Raw genomic sequence first — 24,875 nt, forward strand, 5'->3', positions numbered from 1 at the left:
ATACATAATGAAGTCCATGCTCAGTCAAATATCTATCACTGCCTGAACCCTGTGAACAGTTCTGCAAATCATGAGTGCTCACCATTCATTTTTTCTCCACTTCACCAGATTTTCCTTATAAATTTATCTTGCTTCTTTCATAAGGAATGACAGGAATAAAGGCAACAGATTAAAACACAACATACGTGAATGCCTGTTTCAGCTTATCCCCAATGGAATCCGGAATCTTGTCCTTCTTGTGTAGCCTCTCCTGGAGGACCAGATGACTGAAGACCGGCCTGTCCACACAGAACCTCTGGGTTGCTGCAAGGATTTCATTCTCTTCAGTATGATCCATAGTACTCAGAAATTATTCACCAACAGCATGAGACAAGCATTTCCCGAGTGTCACTAGGGAGGAAATAAAAACTCTACTTCAGATGCCAAAATTCAACTGATGACTGTTCTTGAGCATCTCTTCCTGTGGTCTTCTAAGTCCTTCTAAAGAGGTCTTCATCTTTGGACACCCCAGAGCACCTAGCATGGTGATCTGTACATAGTAGGCACTAATAAGTGAAATGAAATCAATAAAAATCAAACTGCCCACAGGGCAATCAGTAGGTAATATGCACACTTTTAACAAAACTGATATTCAATTCTAGCTAAATATTAGAGTCAATTGGATCCAGCTCCAGGGGAATTGTGAATCAAGCCAACTCTGACTACTTATATGTCAAGAACACAGAAAAAGGGGCAAGGTCAGTTCTTAAACTGGCTCCAGGATTTTGAAGGTATTAGCCTTCTTTGTAATTTTGTATTCACATTTGATTACACCTTAAATTAAATTATGGTGCAGAGGTGTGGCTTACATGTCTTCCTGGGGGACATATTATAATATGTTTTAAAGTTGAATATGTTGACATGTGTAAGACTGTTAGGATGGTTGATCTTTTTTTTGTTACATGGTAAATACTATTTATATGAGCAAAATAAATGACTAAGAATAAAAACCCAATATGTTTAAACACATGGACATGGGTATAAGAATGTTCACTATAGCTTTATGATCATAAAAAATTGGAAAACACCCAAATATCTACCTGTATGCAATAAAAATATATTTTGGTAGGGTAATAAATGGAATGTTATGTAGTACTTAACGCAAATCTGTGTAATCATCAATAAATCTCAAATGCTTAATTTCAATAAAAATGCAAAGCACAGATGGATACTTTGAGGATACAGTTATTCAAAGTATAAAAACTTATAAATCAATAAGAGGTGTTGTTTATAGACATACATGCAAGTAGGAAATGTTTCAGAGCATGCATGACAATGCTAAACACTAAGAGGAGGATAGTGCTACCTTTGGGGAGAAGGGGAGTGAAGTTTGGAAGAGATAGGGAGCTTTAACAAACTGCATCTTCAAAGTTTCAGTTTGTAAAAAAATGAATTGGCACAAAGAGAGCAAAATGTGAAGATGTTGTTAAACTGTGTGGTAAGTAAACTGGTGTTTGTTATGTGACCCTTTGTCTGTGTATTTGAACAACATACCTGATAATAACAAATTAAGTGCACAACAACGTCTAAAGCCATTGTTCCCAACTGAAGCACATTAATAGAAGAGGAGTGAGTGTGAGTTACCAGTTGGGTGCCTATGCGGTGACCACCAGAGTGTGGGGGTTTCCAGTGTTGGTTAATACAACTCCTTATGGTGAAAAGTTAGGTTTTCACCAAACTGAAATTACATTCATGATGAAATCAGGCTCTTGTGACCAACCACAGAACACTGGAGAACATTTATTATGCAAAAATAAATGTTTATGTATAGGGAAGTTGAAAATTTAGGAATCTAACATAAAAAAGAATTCTAGCAGCAAATGAAACCAAAGACCAATCAGGATGGTATGAAAAGATTAGTCTGGAGGATGAGGATTTTTGCAGCAGAATCTGACAAATGAAGATTGTATGTCTTTCGTTGTAGGCTAACAAAGCTGGTTGGCTTCTCTCATCTAACTATGGCCACTCTAGGAACATCATAATATCTAGGAATAACTGGGCTGATGTGTGTGAGTGGAGTTTGACACATGGCAACACTACCACTTTGCCTTGTGACTGCCCCCAAATCCTCCAAAACATTACGTGACAGTGTAGTAGAACTGTTTGTAATTCAGGAACTCTTTCACACTTGGATTTCCGTTCACTCTAAGAAATACCATTTCTTCACCTTCACTCTCCTTCCATTTACCCCACACCCTTATCATTGTATCTTTCAAAAGCCTGGTTTTGTCTTCTGCTTCTCTGAAGTCTCCCCTCACCTCTGTCCCCCACCCAGACTGTCTCTATAGTCTCTACTTCATATAATTTTCCATTTTCCCCCCACTGTATTATTGGTCTCCTCTTCTAGATTGTAAATTCCTCCAGGCAATACCATACCCTAAATTCCCAGGTTCTAGCTCAGTCCCCGTCTCTTAGTAGGTACTCAGGAGTTGCTGAATGAATGAAATGTTTGGGTTGGTGCCTCATAATTGTTGATAATGTATGCCAGGTTTCCTCTCTGTTATATCACTGAGCAGAAGATTAAGTCTATTGTAAACACTTTTACCGTATTATTTTCTTCAAGACACTTCCTCTTTGGCCTTCTTCTATCCTATTTTAGAAAGCTCATTTCTTCCTTTATACAGACACTCAAAGAGAAAAAAGACCAGGTAGATCTGAGGAGGCCTAGTAAGAATTAAACTCTAGTTTTTTTCCCCAAGTTGCAAAACCTCAGTTTCACCAATGATTTTACTGCTACCACACATGACTGTTGTCAATGGGATGAATTGTGATGACCAAAGCTGGCCACTCATGACAATGGTCCGGGGAAAGGTTTCAAGTGCTGGTGTTGGGGCCTCACTCTGAATCTCCTGAATTAGGATTTCCAAGGGTGGGGGCTGGGCAGTGGGCGTTCACTACATGTGTGTGTGGACATGCATCAGTGTACCTAGGAGTGGCAGCATTTTCTGAAGATTTCCGAGCTACAGAATAAGTTTACATTGAAGTATAGCAGAGGAAGTAAAATATTTCTAAGATATTAGACATCCTTATCCTTATTCCCCAGAGTACTTTGGCACTTCAACAGGAATTCCTCATTTATACCCATTACTCTGAAGGCCATTTGTCAACCCCTCATTTCTCCACCTAGAACCTCTCAAAATTCCTTTGACTTTATTAAGCAAGTCAATTAGATGTATAGGTTTGTTGTTGTTTGTCTCTTTGTTTTAATCCTCACCTGAGGATATATTCATTAATTTTAGAGAGAGAGGAAGGGAGAGAGAAAGAGAGTGGTAAAGAGAGAGCTAGTGTGTGTGTGTGTGTGTGTGTGTGTGTCTGTGAGAGAGTGAGAGAGAGAGAATGAGAGAGAGAGAGAAACATCCTTTTGTTGCCTCCCAAATGCACTTCAACAGGGGATCAAACCTGCAACCTAGGTATGTGCCCTGACTGGGAATGGAAACAACCCTTTTGTGTACAGAATGATGCTCCAACCAACTGTGCCACCCAGTCAGGGCAGATATACATTTTGAAAGTTCCCTAGGAAATTCAGATGATCAGGTAGGTGTATATTTGACATATATAAAAATACTGGCTTTTAACTCCACCTGAACCCAGCATCTTTTATAAAACAACAATATCTGGGCTCTACACCAGGCTAATTAGAGCAGAGCCTCCAGCAGGGGATGTCAGAAAAAAATTTTTTAAAAGCATCCTAAGCCGTGGTCAGGTAACTCGGTTGGAGGATCACCCTGTACACCAAGAAGACTGTGGTTTCTATCCCCAGTCAGGGAAATTAGGGAGGCAACAGATTGATGTTTCTTTCTCACATGGATGTCTTTCTCTCCCTTCCTCTCTCTCTAAAATCAATAAACATATATCCTTGGGTGGGGATTTTTAAAAAAGCATCTTAAGATGATTCTTTTTCTAAAAAAGGACTTTATTTATTTATTTTTAGAGAGGGGGAGGGAAAGAGAGAGGGAGAGAAACATCAATGTATAGTTGCATCTCACACATCCCTTTCTGGGACCCCAGCCCACAAACCAGGAATGTGCCCTGAGAATCAAACCAGCGACCCTTTGGTTCATAGGCCAGCACTCAATCCACTGAGCCACACTGGGGCAGATGATTCTAATGAGAGTTAAGAACCATTTATTTATAACCTGAGACAGAAAAGTACATATGAAAAAGACATGAGAAAATCACACACAAAAAATTGAAAACCAAAGCTAATTATACACTTCTAGAAAATTAATAATGAATCAGTGACATGATTAAAACCATACAAAATCCTTTTAAAAAGGTGATCTTTATAATACATGATGTGCTTTAATATAATATAATAAATATAGGAAGTTTTAATATAATATGCTTAATGATAATAAATTTTGAAAAGAAGTTTGAAATATAAGGGCATGATTTAGCAATAAAAATGGTTCTTTGAATTTCCCATTTTCATTTAGGGAAGTGGTTCTCAGCCCTGGCTGCACATTGGTATTGTCTGGCAGCTTTAACCACTATTAATGCTGACTCCACAGCCAGGGATTCTGATTTAATTGGTCAGGGAGACAAGCAGGGATGGAGACTGTAAAAGCTCTCCAGGTGATTGTAATGTGCAGCCATGGTTCTAAACCACTGACTTAAATAAGGATGGTGGTATAAAAACCCACACCCACCTGCCTACCTGCCCAACCAAAGAACAAGAAAAAATTGACTAGCCTGTAAATAAATTGCGTGCAATGCATTATATCACTGCCTTTGCTTATATGTATCTTTGAAATATATAATAAAATATTGCAAAAGAGAAAAATAACTAGCTTAGGTTTCTCAAGCAAAATCATTTCTGTTCTTATATTCTCACAACTAAAGGGAGTTGTGTGTAGGTGGGCACACAACATCCACTACACTTCATGCAAAGGCAGTATTAGTTGTTACAAACATATCATTCAGGGGTTAAATTAGGAGCAAATCTCAAAGAAATTTAGACTGTAAAGCACTAGATGGACTTAGGAAAACATTAGGATATCTACCCTCTGTAGGGATGCCAATTAAAATATTGGATGTCCAGTTCAATTTGAATGTCAGTAAACAATAAATAATTTTTTAGTATTTTCCAAATATTGCATGGGACATGCTTATATTAAAAGTTTATTCTTTATCTCAACTTTAACTGGGTATCTTAGTATTTTTTTTTGTAAATCAGGCAAGAGAGGGGATTCTCAAATATTTTTGAAGTGTTGCTACCCTGGCTATAGTCCGTTTGATAGTTGAGAGATGTCTTAAGTGAAAAAGGAAAGGACTGCTGGGAGGAGAGTGGACTGGAAAGGCAAAGGGCATATGACAATGAAAGGCTGTCCTTTTGGGGGAACTTTTAATACTCATCAGCAACAGTTAAATAATTAAAGCTGTGAAGGCTATTAATAGCCACCTTATCAAAATAAGAGAGGCCATGCAACCAAAGGACCAACACAAAGAGATCAAATGACCAGACCATTATCTGGCAGATGATGAGCTTCCAGAGTGCTGACTGAAATAAATCATCAAGTTGTAAAGTAAAACAAACACTCACATAAGAAAAGTCACCCCCAAGATGGCTTAAAGAAACAAACTTTCTGGCAAGTCCTTCAATAAAATTACTAATGAAAGAAAAGCAAACTGACCTAGAGGTTCAAGCCATATTTTCCACAGCTATAAAAGAAGAGGTTTAAAAATAGCTTAGAACATCTTTTATCATAGATTTCTAGATCTGAAAGGAATCTTGGAGATAATCCAATTTAACTCCCTTGCTTCATAGGTGAGAAAATGAACTAAACTACACTCACTTGGGGGTAAGTGCTTTATCCAAAAATATTCTCAAAATGCAAAATTTGTTTCCTATTAAAAAGTCATCAGATTTAAAAGGCATAGATATTTATAAGTAAAAATTACAACAATATATAAAAATAGTCATGGAAATGTAAAGTACAGCATAGAGAATATAGTCAATAACATTGTAATAATTATGTATGGTGCCAGGCAGGTACTAGGCTTATTAGAGAGATCATTTCATATGGGTTACAACTGTCTGATCATGGGTTGTACACCTGAAATTAATATAATATTGTATGTCAACTGCAACTGGAAAACTAAAAAATTATGACAAAGCAGCAATATTTTAACTTCAAACTTAAAGCAAGAATTAGTTTCTTGGCAATAATGAAGATTCACTGATTTTTTGGAAGATGCTCCAAATTGGAGGTCAGGGTCAGTGTCTATCCCTGCTTCTGCATCCTAAGCACCTGGCTGTTCTGTTGAGATGACAGGATTAATTAGGTCAGGAGTTTCCATACTTGGGAGCATGTCAGCATTACCTGGGGAGCTTGAAACCCCAGGTTTGCAGGGCCTTTCAAGATTCTGATTTAGTAATTCTGGAATTGGTATTTTTTAAAGTCAATGGAGTGAGACTGATGAACAATCTGTTGGGGAACCAGACTGTGAGCTCCATGAGAATAGAAACCCAATACTGTTGACTTCTGTACAGTAATTGCTACATAAGGCTCAAAAATGCTTGTTGAATGAATATGGAAAAATAACTTGCCTCTCTGGGTCTTAGTTTCCTCAACTGTAAATGATATTTCCTGATGACATTTGGAGAATAACATTTGGCAAGTTTGTTCAAAATGCCAGTTAAATGTTTGTGGCTAAATAGCTAGAATGGACTCAGTGGTCTGAAACTAAGAATGACTTCCCCAGCCTGCCCCTTCCATACACACAACCAGTTCAATAATGTTTTTCTTTGTTTTAAGTTTGAAGGTAAGTACTCTTCATGGTGAACTGGAGGTATCAGAAGAGAGACAGTCCCAGTTAAGGTATCTATCCATCTATTCAAAGTAATCAAGTTGCATATTTCTAACTCTAATGATGCATACGTTAACCTTGTAGTCCAAGTATGCAGCCCATGCCCAAACTTACTATATTTTTCACATAATTTATCTATGAGCATGAGTGTTAACACCTAACAAAAATAAGTGTTATTTATTATAAAACTTTTCTGTACTTCCCAGAGCAACAGAACACACACTTTTTGATAATGTACATAGCATATAGAAAAATCTTCATGAATTACAGCCCAGAAAATAAGTTTTTCACTTATGAATTTATGACCCTTTTCCTGAAAAATAGTTTGAAAAAGGTGCTTCCTCTTCTCTATACTTCTAGAACTCTTGGCATAACTAGAATATATTATCTGCTTTTCCTTATAACAATCATTGATTAACTGCAGTTAACCAATATGTAGGAAGATCCAAAGGCTCTAAAATCTATGTAAGCTGTCCTAAATGGAGACTGTAAGCTCTGTGAGGGCAGCACCATGGTCTCTGAACACCTAGCACACAGCCTGGTATGCAGGAGGCTCCCAGATGCTTGCTAGGTGAATGGTCTCTGAGTGTCTTTGAGTGGTAGGGGCCAAGGTGGTTGAAGTATTTAGCCTGGGCCTCTGCCTATCCTTTACCTCTTATATTTGTCCTCTTCCCCTTAAATTCCTCTGTGAAAGGATTATTCAATTAGCATCCAGAGGAGCAACATCATGTGGTAGGCTTTGGTTTCAGAAGGAATGTGTTTGGCTGCTGGCACTGTCCCTTACTAGCTGTGTGGGTTTTGCAAGGCTCGTAAACATTCTGTCCCTTTGTTTGCTTATTTGTAAATGGAAGTTGTGAATATAGGCTGTGGAGTCACACAGACTTCAGTTCCAGTCCTGGTTCTGCCAATATGATAGGACACCTGGCAGGTCACTTGATCTTTCTAAGTAGGGGGACCATAAGTCTTGGTTTATACTTGCTATCCTCAGAGTAATTATTACTTCCAAAAGTGTGCTGGATTAGAAAATAAATTGCAGGTTTCCTTCAGATTCTTTAGCTCTAACGCTGAGACAAAAATGAAACCTTATAGATTTGTGAGGAATGAATTGGAAAATGTGTCTACAGTACTAATGATGGGGCCTGGCACACAGTAACCCCTCAATAAATGTGTCTATTGCTATTACTTCTGTGGGTAGGGTACCTAATTTCCTTCCACCTCAGATTGCTTATTTGTGAATGGGGAAATAATATTCTTTTATTTGTATTTGTCTTTTTGAATCACTAATATATTCACATGGCTCAAAAATGTGTAAAAAAATTAAAATGAAGTCTCACTTCCCCATGGCTGGGAGGTAACCATGGTGTCAGTTTCCTATGTGTCTTTCCAGAGATATTTTATACACGAGCAGATGTGAATAGAGTCATCCTCCTGTGAATGGCAGCATGACATAACTCTTCCACAACTTGCTTTTTTCACTTAGTGTTTCTTGGTGATCTTTCCGTATCAGCGCAGAAGAGCTTCCTCATTCTTTTACAGTTTAAACAGTTGCATAGCAGGCCACTGTATGAATGATCCCTAACTTGTCTAGCCAGTCCTCACAGTGCTGCACTGAGGATTAATGTAAGAATTATAAAGCACTTAGAAAAGGATACTTAATATTTACTATTACCTTTTTAATCAATCCTACACTTTTTTCCTTTCACCTGTTCCATTTCTCAAGGCCTTGTGTCTCCATTTATTCACTCACTCAATACTAGAGTACTGATTTTCTAGTTCCAAGTTTGGCTGTAACATTCCAATAAGCTATGATACATGTCCTCAGAAAAGTTGTCATCTAATGTCTCTGCAGAAATCTACATCCTTTCGAGGGATTCTTCCAGGTGGATGGAGGTATATGAAATAATGTGAACACAGAAAATTTTGGGGATGGGAGGCAGAAATTGTTGTCAAGGAAATATCAACATTTAGAACTGAGATCAAGGGTTTTTTATATATAAATCATACTACATTTTCCCTTCTTGTTATAAAAGTAATATATGAACACTATAAAAATTTTGAAATTTTTCATTTTTCTCATGCATAAATGATATATTAAATGTACATTATAAGTGCACATATTTGTACTTGTATAATGTATATTTACATGGCTCAAATACCATCTTAATAGTTTTGTATTAATTTTTTACTTAACATTACATAGTTGCATTATATTTTATATATATGTATGTGTACATATATGTATATATATATAAGATATATATATATCATGATTTAGTTAACCATCTTCCTTATAATTAGATACTTAGCTAACCTAATTGCTATTTTTGCTATTATAAGTGGGATTTTGTTTTTTGATATGAGTTTATATGTGTGATGGTATTAAAAACTAGTTCATATGTAAACAATGTGAATGAATGCTCACTTCACTGGTTAACAGACAAAGTGATTATGTGAAGATTAAAAATTACTTAAAATAATATGCATGGTAGATATTTATGTAAGTTTCTTTTTATACTCAACAATAGGTAAACATAATTATAGCAGTAATATTTATTGAGACTATGGAATTAAAAAACACAGCATCTATGCAAGGTAAAAATTATATGTATGCATTTTCAGGTGAAGAATCTGTGGCTCCCATGGAGTGATAATAGCTGAGACTGGAATTTAGGTATTTTCACTTCAGAAACTGTAGTCTAAGGCTCTGCTGCCTCATTAGCTGTAATATGAGATTAATTATGTCAAAATGTTTATCGAATTTATCTATTTTTTGTTAATTAGAGGCATGTATTTCCACTCTTCATGACTTGTTTTTGAAGCATGGTGATCTTAACAAAATTAGAAGCAAGACTACAGGTCAAGGAAGGCTTCAGAAAGGATACTGAATTTGAAATAGCTCTCAGATAATGGGTAGAAGGCAAAAGCAAAGGTGTGTGATTCTGCACAGAAAAAGGAAAAGTAAAAATTGATAGGAAATGTTCATGGAACACCAAAAACACCCCAAAGCATTGTGTTTTGGGTGGTTACAGGAAATGAAACTGCAGAGGTCGAATAGGACCAGATCAATGGTACAGGTTCCCATCGGAAGCCACATGCTCTAGTTTGACCATATTCCCCTCCTCCTTTGTCCTATGTACAGCTACTGATCAAAACCCAAATGCCATGCAAAAATTATTCAATTCCACTAAAGAAATTGAATTCCTTCTGGCACTAATTTGTTGTGACTCCATACGTTGATAAATTATGAGATTTATTTACCAATAAGGAACACTTGAAAGATCATTGATACACTAAAGATATGCCTCTAGAATCTTTTTTAGAGTAAAAGCTCAGTAATTCAAATTGGTTTTTAAGTTTGAATGACAGATATTTTAATAAGAAAAAGTTCTCTGCTTTAAGTGAAAATAAAAGAAGAATCTACTGGTTTACCAGTCATTTCTTTTTCTAAAATAATACCTTTAGTCAAAATAATACAGACATGATGAAATTGCAAGTATTAGGGAAGGGCTAATCAGAAATAAAAACCTGTTTATTTTTCTGATTTCTCCCCAATTCTAGTTCTATTCCTTGAAGTAATCATTTTTTAAAAATAATATTTGTTTTTAGTTCTTCTGGTGAGTTTACTTTTAACTCTAAATCAGCTATTAGTATTTTGGGTGGGACTTGTGTGGAACTGTTCTGAGCATTTAGCATCTCTGTACCTAACACCATGTGCAGGTCATCTAGTCAACTCTCCTTGAGGATTGAGCACTACGGCTCTGAATAACACAATTACATGGCTATTTTTGACATCAAATTTAGACATTACCTATGAATGCTTACCATGAAAAATGAATATTTAAACCTCCTTATTCCCTACTATTTTTCGTGAGATATTACTATTGGAATTTGTTTAGTTATGTATCCAATACAAGCTAATTCATTTTCCCTATTCTCTCCTAGAATTTCTATTAGATACATATTGGGGCTTCTCATTATATCATTGTGTTTTTTTAACCTCTAACATTTTTAATCTTTTTATCTCAATGGGCTGATTCCAGGGAGTTTTCTCAGATTTGGGTTGAAGTTTACTAATCTACATTTGCCTCTAATATGTTGTTTAGCTAGCCCATTAATTTGAAAAAATTCAGAAACTTCTGGCCACGATGGAGACATAGGTAGACATACTTTGTCTTCTCGCACAACCAAAAGAAGGACAACAGCAAATTTAAAAACAAAAATACAACCAGAACTGACAGAAAATCAAACTGTTTGGAAGTCTGACAACCAAGGAGTTAAAGAAGAAACATTCATACAGACTGGAAGGAGGGGTGGAGACAGGCAGCCGGGGTGGAGAGGACTTGCAGCAAGGCAGCCACTGAGGACTGGACAGGTAAGGCAGTGGCAGCTGGCCAACCTGATGGAATGCCATTTGTGTGTGGATAAACCCAGAGGAACAACTGGGGAGAGAGACAGATTACACAACCCAGGGTTCTAGCACAGGAAAAGAAAGCCTTAAAAACTCTGACTGTAAAAGCCTGTGGGGGGTGTAGCAGCGGAAGAGACTCCCAGCCTCATAGAAAAACTCATGGGAAAAACCCACAGGCTCTGAGAATGTACAGAAACCCATCTACCCAGGAATCAGCACCAGGCTGGCCCAATTTGCTTGTGGGTAGTGGGGGAAGTGACTGAAAGCTGGCTGAGAGCCTAGCAAGTGGCATTGTTTCCTCTCTGACCCCTCCCCCACATACAGCGAAGTGGGTTGCCCTACCCTGGTGAACACCTAAGGCTTTGCCCCTTAAAACATAACAGGAGCATCAAGACAAAGAAATATGGCCCTATGAAAGAACAGATTAAAGTTCCAAAGAACTAAGTGATGAAGAGATAGCCAACCTATCAGATACATGTTCAAAACACTGGTAATCAGGATGCTCACAGAAATGGTTGAGTATGGGGGCAATATGGAGGAAAAAGTGAAAGCTAGGCAAAGTGAAATGAAGAAAAATATACAGGGAAGCAACAGTGAAGGGAAGGAAACCGGGATTCAAATTAATGATTTGGAACAGAAGGATGGGATAAACATTCAACCAGAATAGAATGAAGAAGCAAGAATTTTAAAAAATGAGGAAAGGCTTAGGAACCTCCAGGACAACTTTAAATGTTCCAACATCTGAAATATAAGGGTGCCAGAAGGAGCAGAGGAAGAGCAAGAAATCGAAAACTTATTTGAAAAAATAATGAAGAACTTCCCCAATCTGGCAAAGGAAATAGACTTCCAGGAAGTCCAGGAAGCTCAGAGAGTCCCAAAGCAGTTGGACTCAAGGAAGCACACACCAAGGCACATCATAATTACATTACCCAAGATTAAGGATAAGGAGGGAATCTTAAAAGCAGCAAGAGAAAAGGAGACAATTACCTACAAAGGAATTCCCATAAGACTATCAGCTGATTTCTCAAAAGAAACCTTACAGGTAAGAAGGGGCTGGAAAGTAGTATTCAAAGTCATGAAAGGTAAAGACCTACATCCAAGATTTCTCTATCCAGAAAAACTGCCATTTAGAATGGAAGGGCAGATAAAGTTCTTCCCAGATAAGGTCAAGTTAAAGGAGTTCATCATCACTAAGCCCTTATTATATGAAATATTTAAGGGATTTATATAAGAAAAAGAAGATCATAAAAACTATGAATCGTAAAATAACAACAAACTCACAACTATCAACAACTGAAACTAAAAAAACAAAATTGGCACATCAGGACAGCAGTCTAACCAGCTGAGCTATCCAGCCAGGGCTCTCTTCTAGTAGTCTTTATTTCAAAGGTAACTATTTATTTAAACATTTAATTGTGTTTTATCCTTTATTTTTGTGTGTTTGTACTGTAGGGAAGTCTATATAAGTTAAGTTATTCCTCCATGTTGCTAAAAGTCCCATTATTAGAACTGTATGAATATTGTTCATTACTGGTTCTATCTATTGAATGAAATTTACTTAATTTTTCTTGAAGCCATTCTTCATGCAGCTTATTACTTGTCTTAATTTGTATAAATTTCTTTCTAAGTGTGGTACACATCATTAACCTGGGAGTTAATTTAATTGCACTTGGGAAGCTAGACTCTTTCTTATTCCCCATCTTCCTCCTTCTTATTTTCAACCCTTATTTTGCTGAAGCACATCCTTAGATAATTGCTTCAGAAAGAATACTTAGAAGTAAATGGACTGAGCCTTTGAATGTCAAAAAATATCTTCATTTCACTCTCACACTTAATTGATAATTTTACTGGCAACATAAGTTTAAGTTCAAAATAATTTTCCTTCATAATTTTAAAGTCACTGTTCTAGTATAGTTTAGTATCCAGTTCACTTAAAATTATGTCAATTTTAAGTAAGTGACTATATTTTCCCTTTCAGAAAGCGTTAGGGGCCTCTGTATCTTTGACTCTGAAGTTTTGTAATTATTGTAACTCTGTATGGATTCTTCCCCCATTCATTTGATGGCCCCTCTTTATATCATACTTTTCCTGAAGAACAGGAATTTTTTTTCTTGTATTTGTCAACTTCTACCCCTCTATTTTTTTGTTTTCTCTTTCTAGAGCTCCAATCAACAGGTATTGTCTTTACTGAACTGCTTGTCTATGCTTCTTTTTTTCTAGCATATATATTCTCCATCTCTTTGACATCTGATTGTACATTCAGGAGCCTTCTTAAACTTTATTTTTTAGCCCTTCTAACAAATTGTTTTTATTTTAATATCCATTTTAAAAAATGTCAATATATTTTTGTCTGTTTTCTGATTGCTCCTCCTTAATTGAATTCTGTTTTTGGTATATGGAAACAATGGCTTTTTAATCACTCTGAGGGTACTCAGAGTTTTTAAAAAAGTTGTTTTAAATGATATCCCTTCTAGCATTAGTGACTGTTTATATTATTTTCCATGCTTCTTCATATGGCTAGTAATTCTTGGTTATATATTTTTTTCAAATTAAAGACTTCATTGACTTTCCTGGTTAATTGGTGTTTTCCTCCAATATTATGTATATAATTGTTTCCAAGATAGGGTCCTTCCCTGAATGAAATGATGATTGAGAGGCTTTGTGTACCAGTGGGCTCTGTTGACTTCTGGGCTGACTTTAGGGTGAGGAGGCAAGAGCTGGCCTTCAGGCAAGAGCCCACCACTTTACAAAAGTCAGAAAAAGAAATATTTACCTAAATGCCACATGCACATTAGAAGCACTGGTTCACCTTAACTAATTCATAAAGATTTTCCATTAATTCCTCTGCTTGCAGGCCCCTGCAGCTCATGCCTGCTCTCTGTCCCTGCTGACTCTGTGCTCAGAGCTCTTTTCTAGAAGGTCACCCTCCTTCCCATGGTGGTCTTTCTTGCCCTAATTCTTGGTTCTGTTTCATCAGTAACTTTCCTCCAAACATTTTCTTATCCCATTCTCTTCAGAGTTCTTCTTAGTCTTTGTAAAAATTTACAGTTGTTTAAAAACAGTGACAGGATAGCGAGAAAGCAAACACTTTTGCTTTCTTCTTTAATATTTGACTTTTTATTTTTTCATTTTGCAAACTGAGAAGTTGTATGCTAAATTTTATCAATTAAACATATTTTTAACATAAAATATATAGATGCATTAAGAAAGATGTGCAAGTATTCACCACGAAATGGTAAACGAGGTAATGTTTGGATGGTGGAGTTGTGGGTAATTTTATTTTCTTTTAATCCATACTTTCTCGTATTCCCCCAGTAGACACTTATTTTCATAAAAAACATAATAAAAGTAAGTTTTAAGTGCTTATAATAAGAGTAAAAGCTACTTTCTGTTATTCTCTCAGAAAAGTCTGCAAACACAGGAGACCCTTGGCATTTGAGAGGAAAAGTGAGAGTTATTTTCAGAGACCTGTAAGAATCCCAAATTTGTGGATTGAGTGCGGGCTGGGAACCAAAGTGTCCCAGGTTTGATTCCCAGCCAGGGTACATTCCTGGGTTGCAGGCCATAACCCCCAGCAACCGCACATTGATCTTTCTCTCTCTCTCTCTCCTCCCCTCCCTTCCCTCCCTAAAAATAAATAAATAAAATCTTTGAGGAAAAAAAAAAAAAGAATCCCAAATTTCACTGATAACACCATTAATTGAGAGGTCATTGTATGTGAGCTACTTGACTGATCAAAGCTATCAGGTTTATTTTTGTTACATACTTCACATGCAACCTTAGGAGTCAGATGCTGTATTCTTCACTGCTAATTAAACAGATGAGGCCCTTTCAGATTTGCTCCCCATTTGACAGTTGAAAATAAAACTGCTAAAAGTCTACTGTAGGAATCACACACCAATACCATCTACAAAGGTCCAGGTGGGCAATGACTGAAGTGAATCACGTGAGTCTGTGCCAATCTAGAGAGCATATGCTAAGCCCAAAGTGGTCAGCTACTATTCAGCTCTTACTGAATGTTGGTTTCTACTTTTAAAAGTCCTTTATGTTGAGGTTCAATTTACATATAGTGAACTGCACAGACCAATGTATAGTTTAAAGAGTTTTGCTATGCATTTTAGGCTACTATAAATAAAAACTTTTTATCATCCAGAATTGTCTCCTGTGTTCCTACAGTCAATCCCTGCCACACCCCCAAGTCAGGCAACCTCAGTTCTGATTTCTATCACCATACATTAGTTTTGCCTATTCTGGAACATCATATAAATAGAACATCCAAATTTTAAAGAGAATTTGAAAATACATTTTAGTGAAAAATTTTTAATTGTTGGATACTAACATATATTTTTATAAAACAGCCCACCAGCAAGGCAACCACTTTGTGTCTTGGCTATAATATAAAGCAAGAAAATATTTTGTATAAATTTATTAATTCCTCTCATAATTGATAGTTTTGGGACTGACCATTTTTTTAGTGACTGGTAGCACATTGTTTAAAATAGAAGAGTAAGCCTAACCTTCAGGGCATCAAGAAAGCAATGAGAATGGGAGACTGAATCCCACTTCATAACCTGCCTTGGGGTAAAAGAAATGCCAGGGAAAGAATGGGTAGAGGCTGAAGTAGTGAGAAAAGGATAGTTGGGGATCATTTAGAAGACATAACAAGGAAGAAACAAAAAACATGGGGTTGCTGCTACTTTGACAACACTGTACAAAACTGATCTTCACATCACCTTACAAGAATCCCACAGAAAAGGCCCTACCAGATCTTATGTGATCTTCAGCACCCACCCGAACTCCTGCTCCACAGCCTCACATTTCTATATTGATTTCATTTCTCTCTGCCTCCTGTCCTATCACTCTGTTCCAGCCACCCAAACCCTCTTGCTGTTTTGTGGACATGCCAGGTATGTACCTGCCTCAAGGATATGTGTTGGCTAGAAGCTCCACTCCCGGATAGCTTCGTAAGTTTTTTTTTTTTCATCACCTTTAAGTCTGTGCTCAAGATCATTTTTTCAGGCCACCCTTATTTTAAATATTACCCAACCAACTCCATCACTATCTTCTTCCAAGCTTTTCATTTCTCCATAGCACTCTTCACCATCTAACCCACATTGTATTTTGCTTCCTTATTTCTGTATTCCTCTCTCCCTGAATGAGATTTAAAGCTGCATGAGCATAGGTACATGGTAGGAATTCATTAGACATTTATTGAACAAATGAGTGAATCAAGGAAGAAAAGAAGAAAGAGGAATTCCGGCCAAAATAGAGGCATGGTTAGATATGCTTTATCTCTTCACACAACCAAAAGAAGAAAACAACCAATTAAAAAACAAAAACAACCATAACTGCCAGAAAATCAAACTGGGAAGTTCGACAACGAAGGAGTAAAGAGGAAACATTCATTGAGACTAGTAAAAGGGGTGGAGACAAGCAGCTGGGGTGGAGAGGACTCATGGCAAGGTGGTGGCTGGCCAACTGGGTGGTCCCACATTTGCCTGTGGATAAACTGGTAGGAACAATTGGGGAGTGAGACAGACCACACAACCCAGGGCTTCAGTGTGAGGAAAATAAAGTCCCATAACCTCTGGCTATAAAAACCTGTGGGGGTTGTACAGCAGGAGAAACTGCCAGTCTCTTGAAAACAGGGCAAGAGCCAAGCAAGTGGCATTGTTCCCTCTCTGACCCCTCCCCCACATATAGCACCAGAACAGCAGAGAAGTGGGTTGCTCCACTCTGGCAAATACCTAAGGCTCCGCCCCTTACAACATAACAGGTGTGCAAAAAAAAAAAAAAAAAAAAAAGAAAGAAAGAAAGGAAGAAAAGAAAGGAAGAAAAGAAAAGAAATATGGCCCAAATGAAAGAATAGATCAAACTCCAGAAAAAGAACAAAGTGATGAGGAGATAGCTAATATATCAGATGTAGAGTTCAAAACACTGGTAATCAGGATGCTCAAAGAAATGATTGAGTACAGATGCAAAATAAAGGAAGAAGTGAAAGGTATGCAAAGTGAAATAAAGAAAAACATACAGGGAATCAACAGTGATGGGAAGGAAACTGGGACTCAAATCAATGATTTGAAACAAAAGGAAGAAATAAACCTTCAACTGGAACAGAATGAAGAAATAAGAATTCAAAAAAATGAGGAGAGGCTTAGGAACCTCTGGGACAATTTTAAATGCTCCAACATCTGAATATAGGGGTGCCAGAAGGAGAAGAGGAAGAGCAAGAAATTCAAAACTTATTTGAAAAAATAATGAAAGAAAACTTTCCCAATTTGATGAAGGAAACAGACATACAAGTAAGTCCAGGAAGCTCAGAATCCCAAAGAAGATGGACTCAAAGAGGAACACACAAGACACATCATAATTAAGTTGCCAGTGATTAAAGATAAGGAGAAAATCCTAAAAGCAACAAGAGAAAAGGAGACAGTTACCTACAAAGGAGTTCCCGTAAGACTGTCAGTTGATTTCTTAAAAGAAACCTTACAGGCAAGAAGAGGCTGGAAAGAAGTATTCAAAGTCATGAAAGGCAAGGACTTATATCCAAGATTACTCTATCCAGCAAAGCTATCATCTAGAATGGAAGGGAAGATAAAGTGCTTCCCAGATAAGGTCAAGTTAAAGGAGTTCATCATCACCAAGCCCTTATTATATGAAATATTAAAAGGACTCATATAAGAAAAAGAATATCAAAACTATAAGCAGTAAAATGACAACAAACTCACAACTATCAACAACTGAACCTAAAAAGACAAAAACAAACTTAGCAAACAACTAGAACAGGAACAGAATCACAGAAATGGAGATCACATAGAGGGTTATCAGTGGGGAGGTGGAGAGGGTAGAATGGGGGAAAAGGTATAGGGAATAAGAAGCATAATTGGTAGGTACAAAACATACAGGGGGAGATTAAGAATAGTATAGGAAATGGACAAGCCAAAGAACTTACATATATGATTCATGGACATGAACTAAGGGAGGGGGATGCTGGAGGAAATAGGGGTACTGAGTAGAGGGGTATAAAGAGGAGAAAAAAGAATGGGACAACCGTAATCGCATAATCAATAAAATATACTTGAAATATTCAGAATAAAAAATAAAAGAAGAAAGAAATGAAAAGCTTGCTAGCTTTGGAGATGGTTGTTAAAATGTTCAACAAAATAGACTAGTTAAGAAATTTTATCATTTCTTATTATATTCCAACATTTAATTGTTTTGGGACAGTAAACACTTAAGGCACTAATATTAAAGACCAGAACAATCCTGACTATACTTACTATCTTCAAAATATTAGATTTGTGAGAGGATAAATGCATATATAATATGTAAACACATTAGTGGGCATTTGATTCTAATGATAATTTTTTTCATTAGATTTAAAGTTATGATAAAACCATCTTTTTCTAGTATATTTATTCCTACCTTAATTCATTTTAAGAAATAGGTAAAGAATAACTTCCAAAAAAATGAAAGAGTATGTGGCCAATGTTACTAAATCTTTGGAACAATGATCAGCAATAAACACATGAAATGAATCAAATACTAGAAAAAATTTTTTTTAATGGCAATGAGTATAACCAGCTCTAGGTTGATGGAGAGGTGGGGGCTGAGCTGGTTCTGTAATTCTCTACGAGATTTTTGACATAAGGTAAGGGCAGTTCCTCTGAGACACCAAAGTTAAAGAACTCTGGTGCCAGTAACTTTCCATTCCAGAAGAAAATATTCCCCAATGTAAGACATTATTTAGAATTAAGTCAGACTCTGGGATTGGTCAGTGCTGGATTAGACCACCTATATCCAGGTTGCCAATTGCCACATGGAGACACTGTTCCATGCACCATGTATGGAAGACTGCAGAGAGCACAAAGGAATCATGGGCCAGAAGCCTACATTTATCTACACATAGCAGGTGGGATGAAATGATTTGCTCAAATTTTAGAAAGCTTGAGAATAAACTTGTAGCAATTTTAAAACCAAACAGAGAGAAAACAAAGAAAGTAAAGCAGCTCCTTGTAATCCACAGGCCTTCTTACCCTTGTTCTACGTTTCCTCCTTAATGCCTTTCCATCTTTTGTGAACTCATGTTCGTCTCTCTTTGACTGATCTGACAGTCACACACACACTGTTTTTTTTTCTTCTTCTAGGTGTTTGGGATGAGAAAAAAAGAGTAGGATAAACAAATAAATTTCATGGATTACAATGTAGTAAGTTATACCTTTAAATTTAAGAATAATTTTCAAAGTGTGAATATCTGCAGCATTTTCAATGTATTGGCAACAAAATTAGGTCCCAACAAAATGATCAAAGTAAACAATGTGCTCTTTTTTCCTATCCCAGTTCTGGTAACTCAATAGTTTACAACTACTTGAGAAGGTGTGAGGATCATTTTTTTTTATCTCAGTTTGGACACAAAAGCTCACATTTCAGCACCGATCAAGGTGATCATCCTTATCCCTTGCTGACACCTTTCTCCTCCGCCCCAACAAGTCACAGATCACCTCTAGGAGAAAATTTCAATAGGCTATTAAACACTGGTAACGACACCGAGCGAAGACACCTAATCGTCTCTGGGGACCTTTAGGAACAACTAATCGTCTTGGATAGGCAAAGTTACACCTGATTCAGTCCATCAAAAGGTACTAGTTGCTGAAAACTTGCAAAACATTGTGGGAATACGGAACTGGTGAGGAGGCACAGCACCTTCCCTGAATAAACGGAAATTGCTTGATTTGGACTGCTTCTTAGAAAGGCGTGTTTAGGCTTGATTACCATTAAGTGTGTATAATAAGAATTTTGTGGGTCTGCTTTCTATCTCTAAGTGACACAACCTTAGAATCAGTTAGTAATGATTATTTTAACCAGTAGTTCTTAATCTTGGCTGTGCATTAGCATTTTCTGGGTGTTGTGTGCAGGGGAAGGGGGCTTTTAAAAAATAGAGATGTCTTGGTCTGCCCCAGTCCAATTAAATCAGAAATCTCTGACTCTGTTTTTTTTTTTTTTTTTAAATAAACTGTCCAGGTGATTCAACTTCATCAAGAACTATTAATCCTATATTGCAACCTTATTTTATACGGTCCAAATATAAGGTCCATATAAAAATTAAGGTCTAAAGAATTTAACTTGTACCTTGCCCAAGATCACAAACCTAGTTAATGGCAGAGTTTGGGTTAAAATCATAACTTCCATTAACTTACTCATCTAGTAAACGTCTCTCAATGACATTCTAGCATTGTGACCAGCCACTTAGTTGTTACTCAAGAATAAGATAAGTCAAAGCTAAGTCATATCTAAGGGTCAGTAAGGCTGGTCCTGATTCAAGTTAAAAGGGGACAGTAAGCTTTGTGGTTCTGGCATTCTGTCTCTCTCAGTATGATACAGGTCTATGGAAATGTTAAGGAATCCTTTCGTCCAGGTACAGTCTGTCACTATCCATGACCCACTCTCCCATTTTACTAGTTCCAGGGGCTTCTACTTACCTAGATTTAATGTGAAGCACAAGGTGGAAGGGGACAGGGTCCCCTGCTGTGAGGTCTGGTGCAGTTCAATAAAACCTTGGTCAGTGGGGATGACAGACCCTAGGTACAGAAGAAAGGAAAGTTAATCCACAGTTCCTGCCTTGTTTTTTTGAAAGAATTTATGTCCCAAATATTAGTCAATGCTATCCATTCATTGCTAATAACAGTGAACTCTCTCCCAAGACACAATTACTATTATCACAGCAGTTACATTAAAATGGTATTTATATAATAAAAAGATTATATATATGTGTGTGTGTATATATAATATATATATCCTCCTTCTTAAAGGTGAACTATGAGAGAGAGAGAGATAGATTCCAGTTTTGGACTCAACCATTCCCATACTTAGCAATTCATGGCTACAAAAGTTGGCATGTGAGAAACCGTCCAGAGGATCATGTATCAGTACTATAAGAAATCATCTCAAAAGCACTTTCCTTGAGAAGAACAACAGCAAAGACATCTTGAAAAATGATATTCATAATGTTCAAGGTAGAAGTTGATCTTCATCAAATAAAAATAGGACTAATTTATCTTCAGTACTTTACAAATAATACAATTACTGCTTCCCATTCACAGAATACTTACTCAAAAGGCCATTTGAAAATGAACTAAATTATATCCACTGAGTTTGTCTTTGCTTCATTTCCATTTTCCTCCATTTACCAATTCTCTGACCCTTATTATAAAGTGACATCTTATTCCTGGGGACCAGGAATTCTCTGAAAGATATGCAACATTTTGAATGGGTGTGTGTGTTTTTTCCTGGTGATAAAGTCCCTAGTTTGGGGCAGATTTTAAGAAAGACCTGTCCCCTTCCCAAAGCTCCCTAGAATTCAAGGGTGAAGTTGGGGAAATGATGTTGGTGGTGTTAGCATCCACAATGAAAGATTTTATGAAATTGGCCTCTAGAACTATCCTTGAAAAGGACTGAAAGATTTCACAAAATTGGATTTATTCTCCAAAAGGATGGACTTAAATAAAACATAGCTTGGAAAGCACCAGAGGATTAAATTTATCCATGCTGACATTTTCTTCTTTAGTGGAAGATTTCACTAGTTTGGAAGCAAAGGAAAGGAAAACCATCACCTCATTTTTCTTGTTGATTTTAACTTATTAACTCAATGGTAATGCAAATGGTAGGGTAAATGGGTATATCTTCTGATTTAGTTATTTCCTAGAAAACCTTTTACTTTGGAATTACTAAAATGCACACTACCTATGATAGTAGAAAACTACAAAATGATTAAGATACCAAAGTACACACTGGACATTTAGAATGAAATGAAAGCTCAACTGTGTTTTCTTTTAAATTGAATAGCCAGTGCAAATCTTGCAAACCAGTTCACTGTTGTTGCTGTTGTTTTAATTGGAAAATTCCTCTATTTGCCATTCTTCTGCATTTCTTAGCAAAGCGCCTCATACAGGGAAGGTGCTCAAATACTGGTTAGATTGAGTCAATTCTTTTGGTATCGCTCATAAATTAATGAGGAACGTGTAACTCTGTATAGTTTCAGAGTAGTTAAAGAGAGAAAAAAAAGAAATCCTACGTAACAGAATTGGGGCTTCAGGTGTTACCTAAAACTAGAATGCTTTCCAGCAGTGCAATTAAGATATCAGCCATAGCAACCTTACCTAGGAATTCTTCACCCTAAGTTTCTTTCAAATGCAAATTAGCTTGAATTTCTCTCTCCGGCCCTCTGACCCCTGCCTGAAAGTCTCCTCTACAAATACTACAGTAATTAGGATTACCTAGCAAAAACTTATTTCAAACTCCATTTCAGGAAAGAAGGGGAAGGGTCAAGTCAAGGAACACGTATAAAGACCCATGGACAAGGACTAGGAGGTGGAGGGAGGGTTGAATGTTGGGGAAGGGGGGCAGGGGAGAACAATGGGGGGAAAATGGGGGCAACTGTAATTGAACAACAATAAAAAAGAGACAAACAGGCTGATATAGTTGACTCTTGAACCATGCAGGGGTGAGGAGCACCAACCCACATGCAATCAAAAGTACAACTATAACTTTTGACTCCCCCAATCTTAACTACAAATAGCCCGCTACTGACTGAATCCTTACCAAACAAACAGTGGAGTAACACATTTTTATGTTATGCTTATTATATGCTGTATTCTTACAATAAAGTAACCCAGAGAAAAGAAACCCTTATTAAAGAAAATCATAGAGAATATATACTTGCACTATTGTAGTATTTACTGAAAAACAAAACCCAAAACCAACCCCCCATATAAGTAGATCTGTGCAATTCAAACGGGTGTTGTTCAAGGGTTAACTGTGCTTCCCATGACACACTTCAAGTTCCCCTCCATTTCCAAGTATACTTTAGATTATACATTTCTACCTAATGCAAATTGTTCCCAGTTTGCAGTTAAGAAAAAGCTGAATTTCAGTCCCCCATGCCAAACTGCCATTTTAGTTGTTATAAAAGTTCCTATTTATGTTATAAAATTCTAGACCCCAGATTGATAACACAGTAGGTACCACAGCTGGGCAGAAGACTTTGTCGCCTTCCTCACCGCCCATCCACCTTCTTCACAGCTCTAGTCTCTTAAAGTTTCCCACCGTGGGCTTGACTCCAGAGAACGCTGGTTGCGCACCCTGGGCTGGGCCTGGCCGGGAGGGCGCACTCAGTGGGGCCAGTAAATTGATTTCCCGTTCACCTCTTACCTAAATATAAGCTAGGACCTTCCGACGCCCAGAATGTCAGAACCACCTGTGTGGTATGGGGATAGGAGGGAGAAGGGTGTCAGGCCGGAAGCTGCCACAACCAGGTTTTAGGGCAGGCAGGCTCTTAGCAACCCCTTGGTTACCGGAGGTGCCCGAGACCCGAGGTTCACGCTTTGCTCGGGCGCTGTACCGGGACCCCCAGCTGGCAAAGGCGGGCAGACCCACCTTAGCCATAACTGGAGGCAGCTGCTGGTCTCCGGGAGAGGGCGCAAGCAAATACTAAGTTTTTGTTTTGTTGTGTTTTTTTTTTGTTTGTTTGTTTGTTTTTAAGAAAATCGACCGGGATACAGTCCAGAACTAAGAGGCGTTGTGATGGTGGCCACAGCAGGGCTAGGATGAGGGCGTCTGGGGAGCAACGTCAAGGCTCTGGAGAAATTGGGAAAACAACGTTGTCAACTGGAAAGGGCTGCGTTAGAACCAAAGGGATGCAAACGTCTATTAAGGATGCAAAAGACTGTAAAACCATCTAGACGCAAAGGTCTGGTCGCAAAAATATATATGATAATAAATATAAATAAAATATTTTTAAAAACCTATACTGCAGCGACTGAAGGGAAGGGTATAGGGGAGTTTTGCAAAGGACGGCACTTCTGCAGACTTATTCTTAGAGACCGCGCAGGTGTGCGCAAGTGAAGTTGGTTGACTATTATTTTTGGAAAGAGTGAGAACCAGAGAGAGAGCCAGAGCCGAGGCACAGCCACCAGGACAGGCGACAACACCGAGAGCCCCCGCGGCGGAGGGTTTGCAGTCCAGGAGGTCAGAGCTCCGCAAGCGCCCGGTCCTCCCGGCCGAGTGCCTAGGCTACCCACCCAAGCCCGGACCCGCAGTCTCCCGCGCTCACTCACCGGCCCGCGCTGCCCGGGGCTGCCCTGGGCGGAGCCGCCGCCGCGCTGCGCTCCGGAGCCTCTGCAGCCTCCACGCTGCGCCGCTGCCTCCCGCGCGGTTCTCGGAGGAGCAAAGCCGGTAACCCAAGACCTCCCCGCCCCTCCCCGCCCCGCTCCGCCCCGCGACCCCTGAAACCCTGGGGGCTCTTCTCAGCTCTCAGAACTTCTCAGGTGTGCTTGCAAACGAATACCCGGCTGGTCCAGCTCCCACAAATTACAAAAATGACATGAATCTCAAGGTGGGATTCCTGTAGCTTGGAGGTAGGAAGGAGGAGACAAATTTAGAGGCTGAAGAAAGCACAATAAACAAAAGGTAGTATTCAAGTAGAAAACATTGCCTATGGTTACTTAAAAAATGAAAACACCCTAACATTTATTTCAAATATAGTCGTTATGGAGACTCAGATTGGCACAGGAACATTAAAATGCTGAATGACAATGTGCGATTAAAAGAATCTTGGACGAGC

General features: G+C 37.9%; 1 protein-coding gene across 2 annotated transcripts in view; it reads right to left on the bottom strand.

Moving 5' to 3' along the window:
• SLC26A5 (solute carrier family 26 member 5) overlaps positions 1–20,834 on the bottom strand; it is a 56,301-nt gene extending 35,467 nt beyond the window's left edge. Inside the window, exons 1-2 of one of the 2 annotated variants that reach the window (XM_028525311.2) lie at positions 20,737–20,834; positions 186–390 (exon numbers count right to left, since the gene is read on the bottom strand). In XM_028525311.2, coding sequence (XP_028381112.1) covers positions 186–337 — 152 coding nt within the window. In that variant the 5' untranslated portion in view covers positions 338–390; positions 20,737–20,834. Of the gene's footprint in view, positions 1–185; positions 391–19,293; positions 19,399–20,736 lie in introns of those variants that run through there. The other variant, XM_036010727.1, reaches the window with a different exon arrangement.
• Between the last annotated feature and the right edge of the window lie 4,041 nt (positions 20,835–24,875).

This window comes from Phyllostomus discolor, chromosome 10 (genome assembly GCF_004126475.2).
Source record: "Phyllostomus discolor isolate MPI-MPIP mPhyDis1 chromosome 10, mPhyDis1.pri.v3, whole genome shotgun sequence".
Taxonomy (NCBI): domain Eukaryota; kingdom Metazoa; phylum Chordata; class Mammalia; order Chiroptera; family Phyllostomidae; genus Phyllostomus; species Phyllostomus discolor.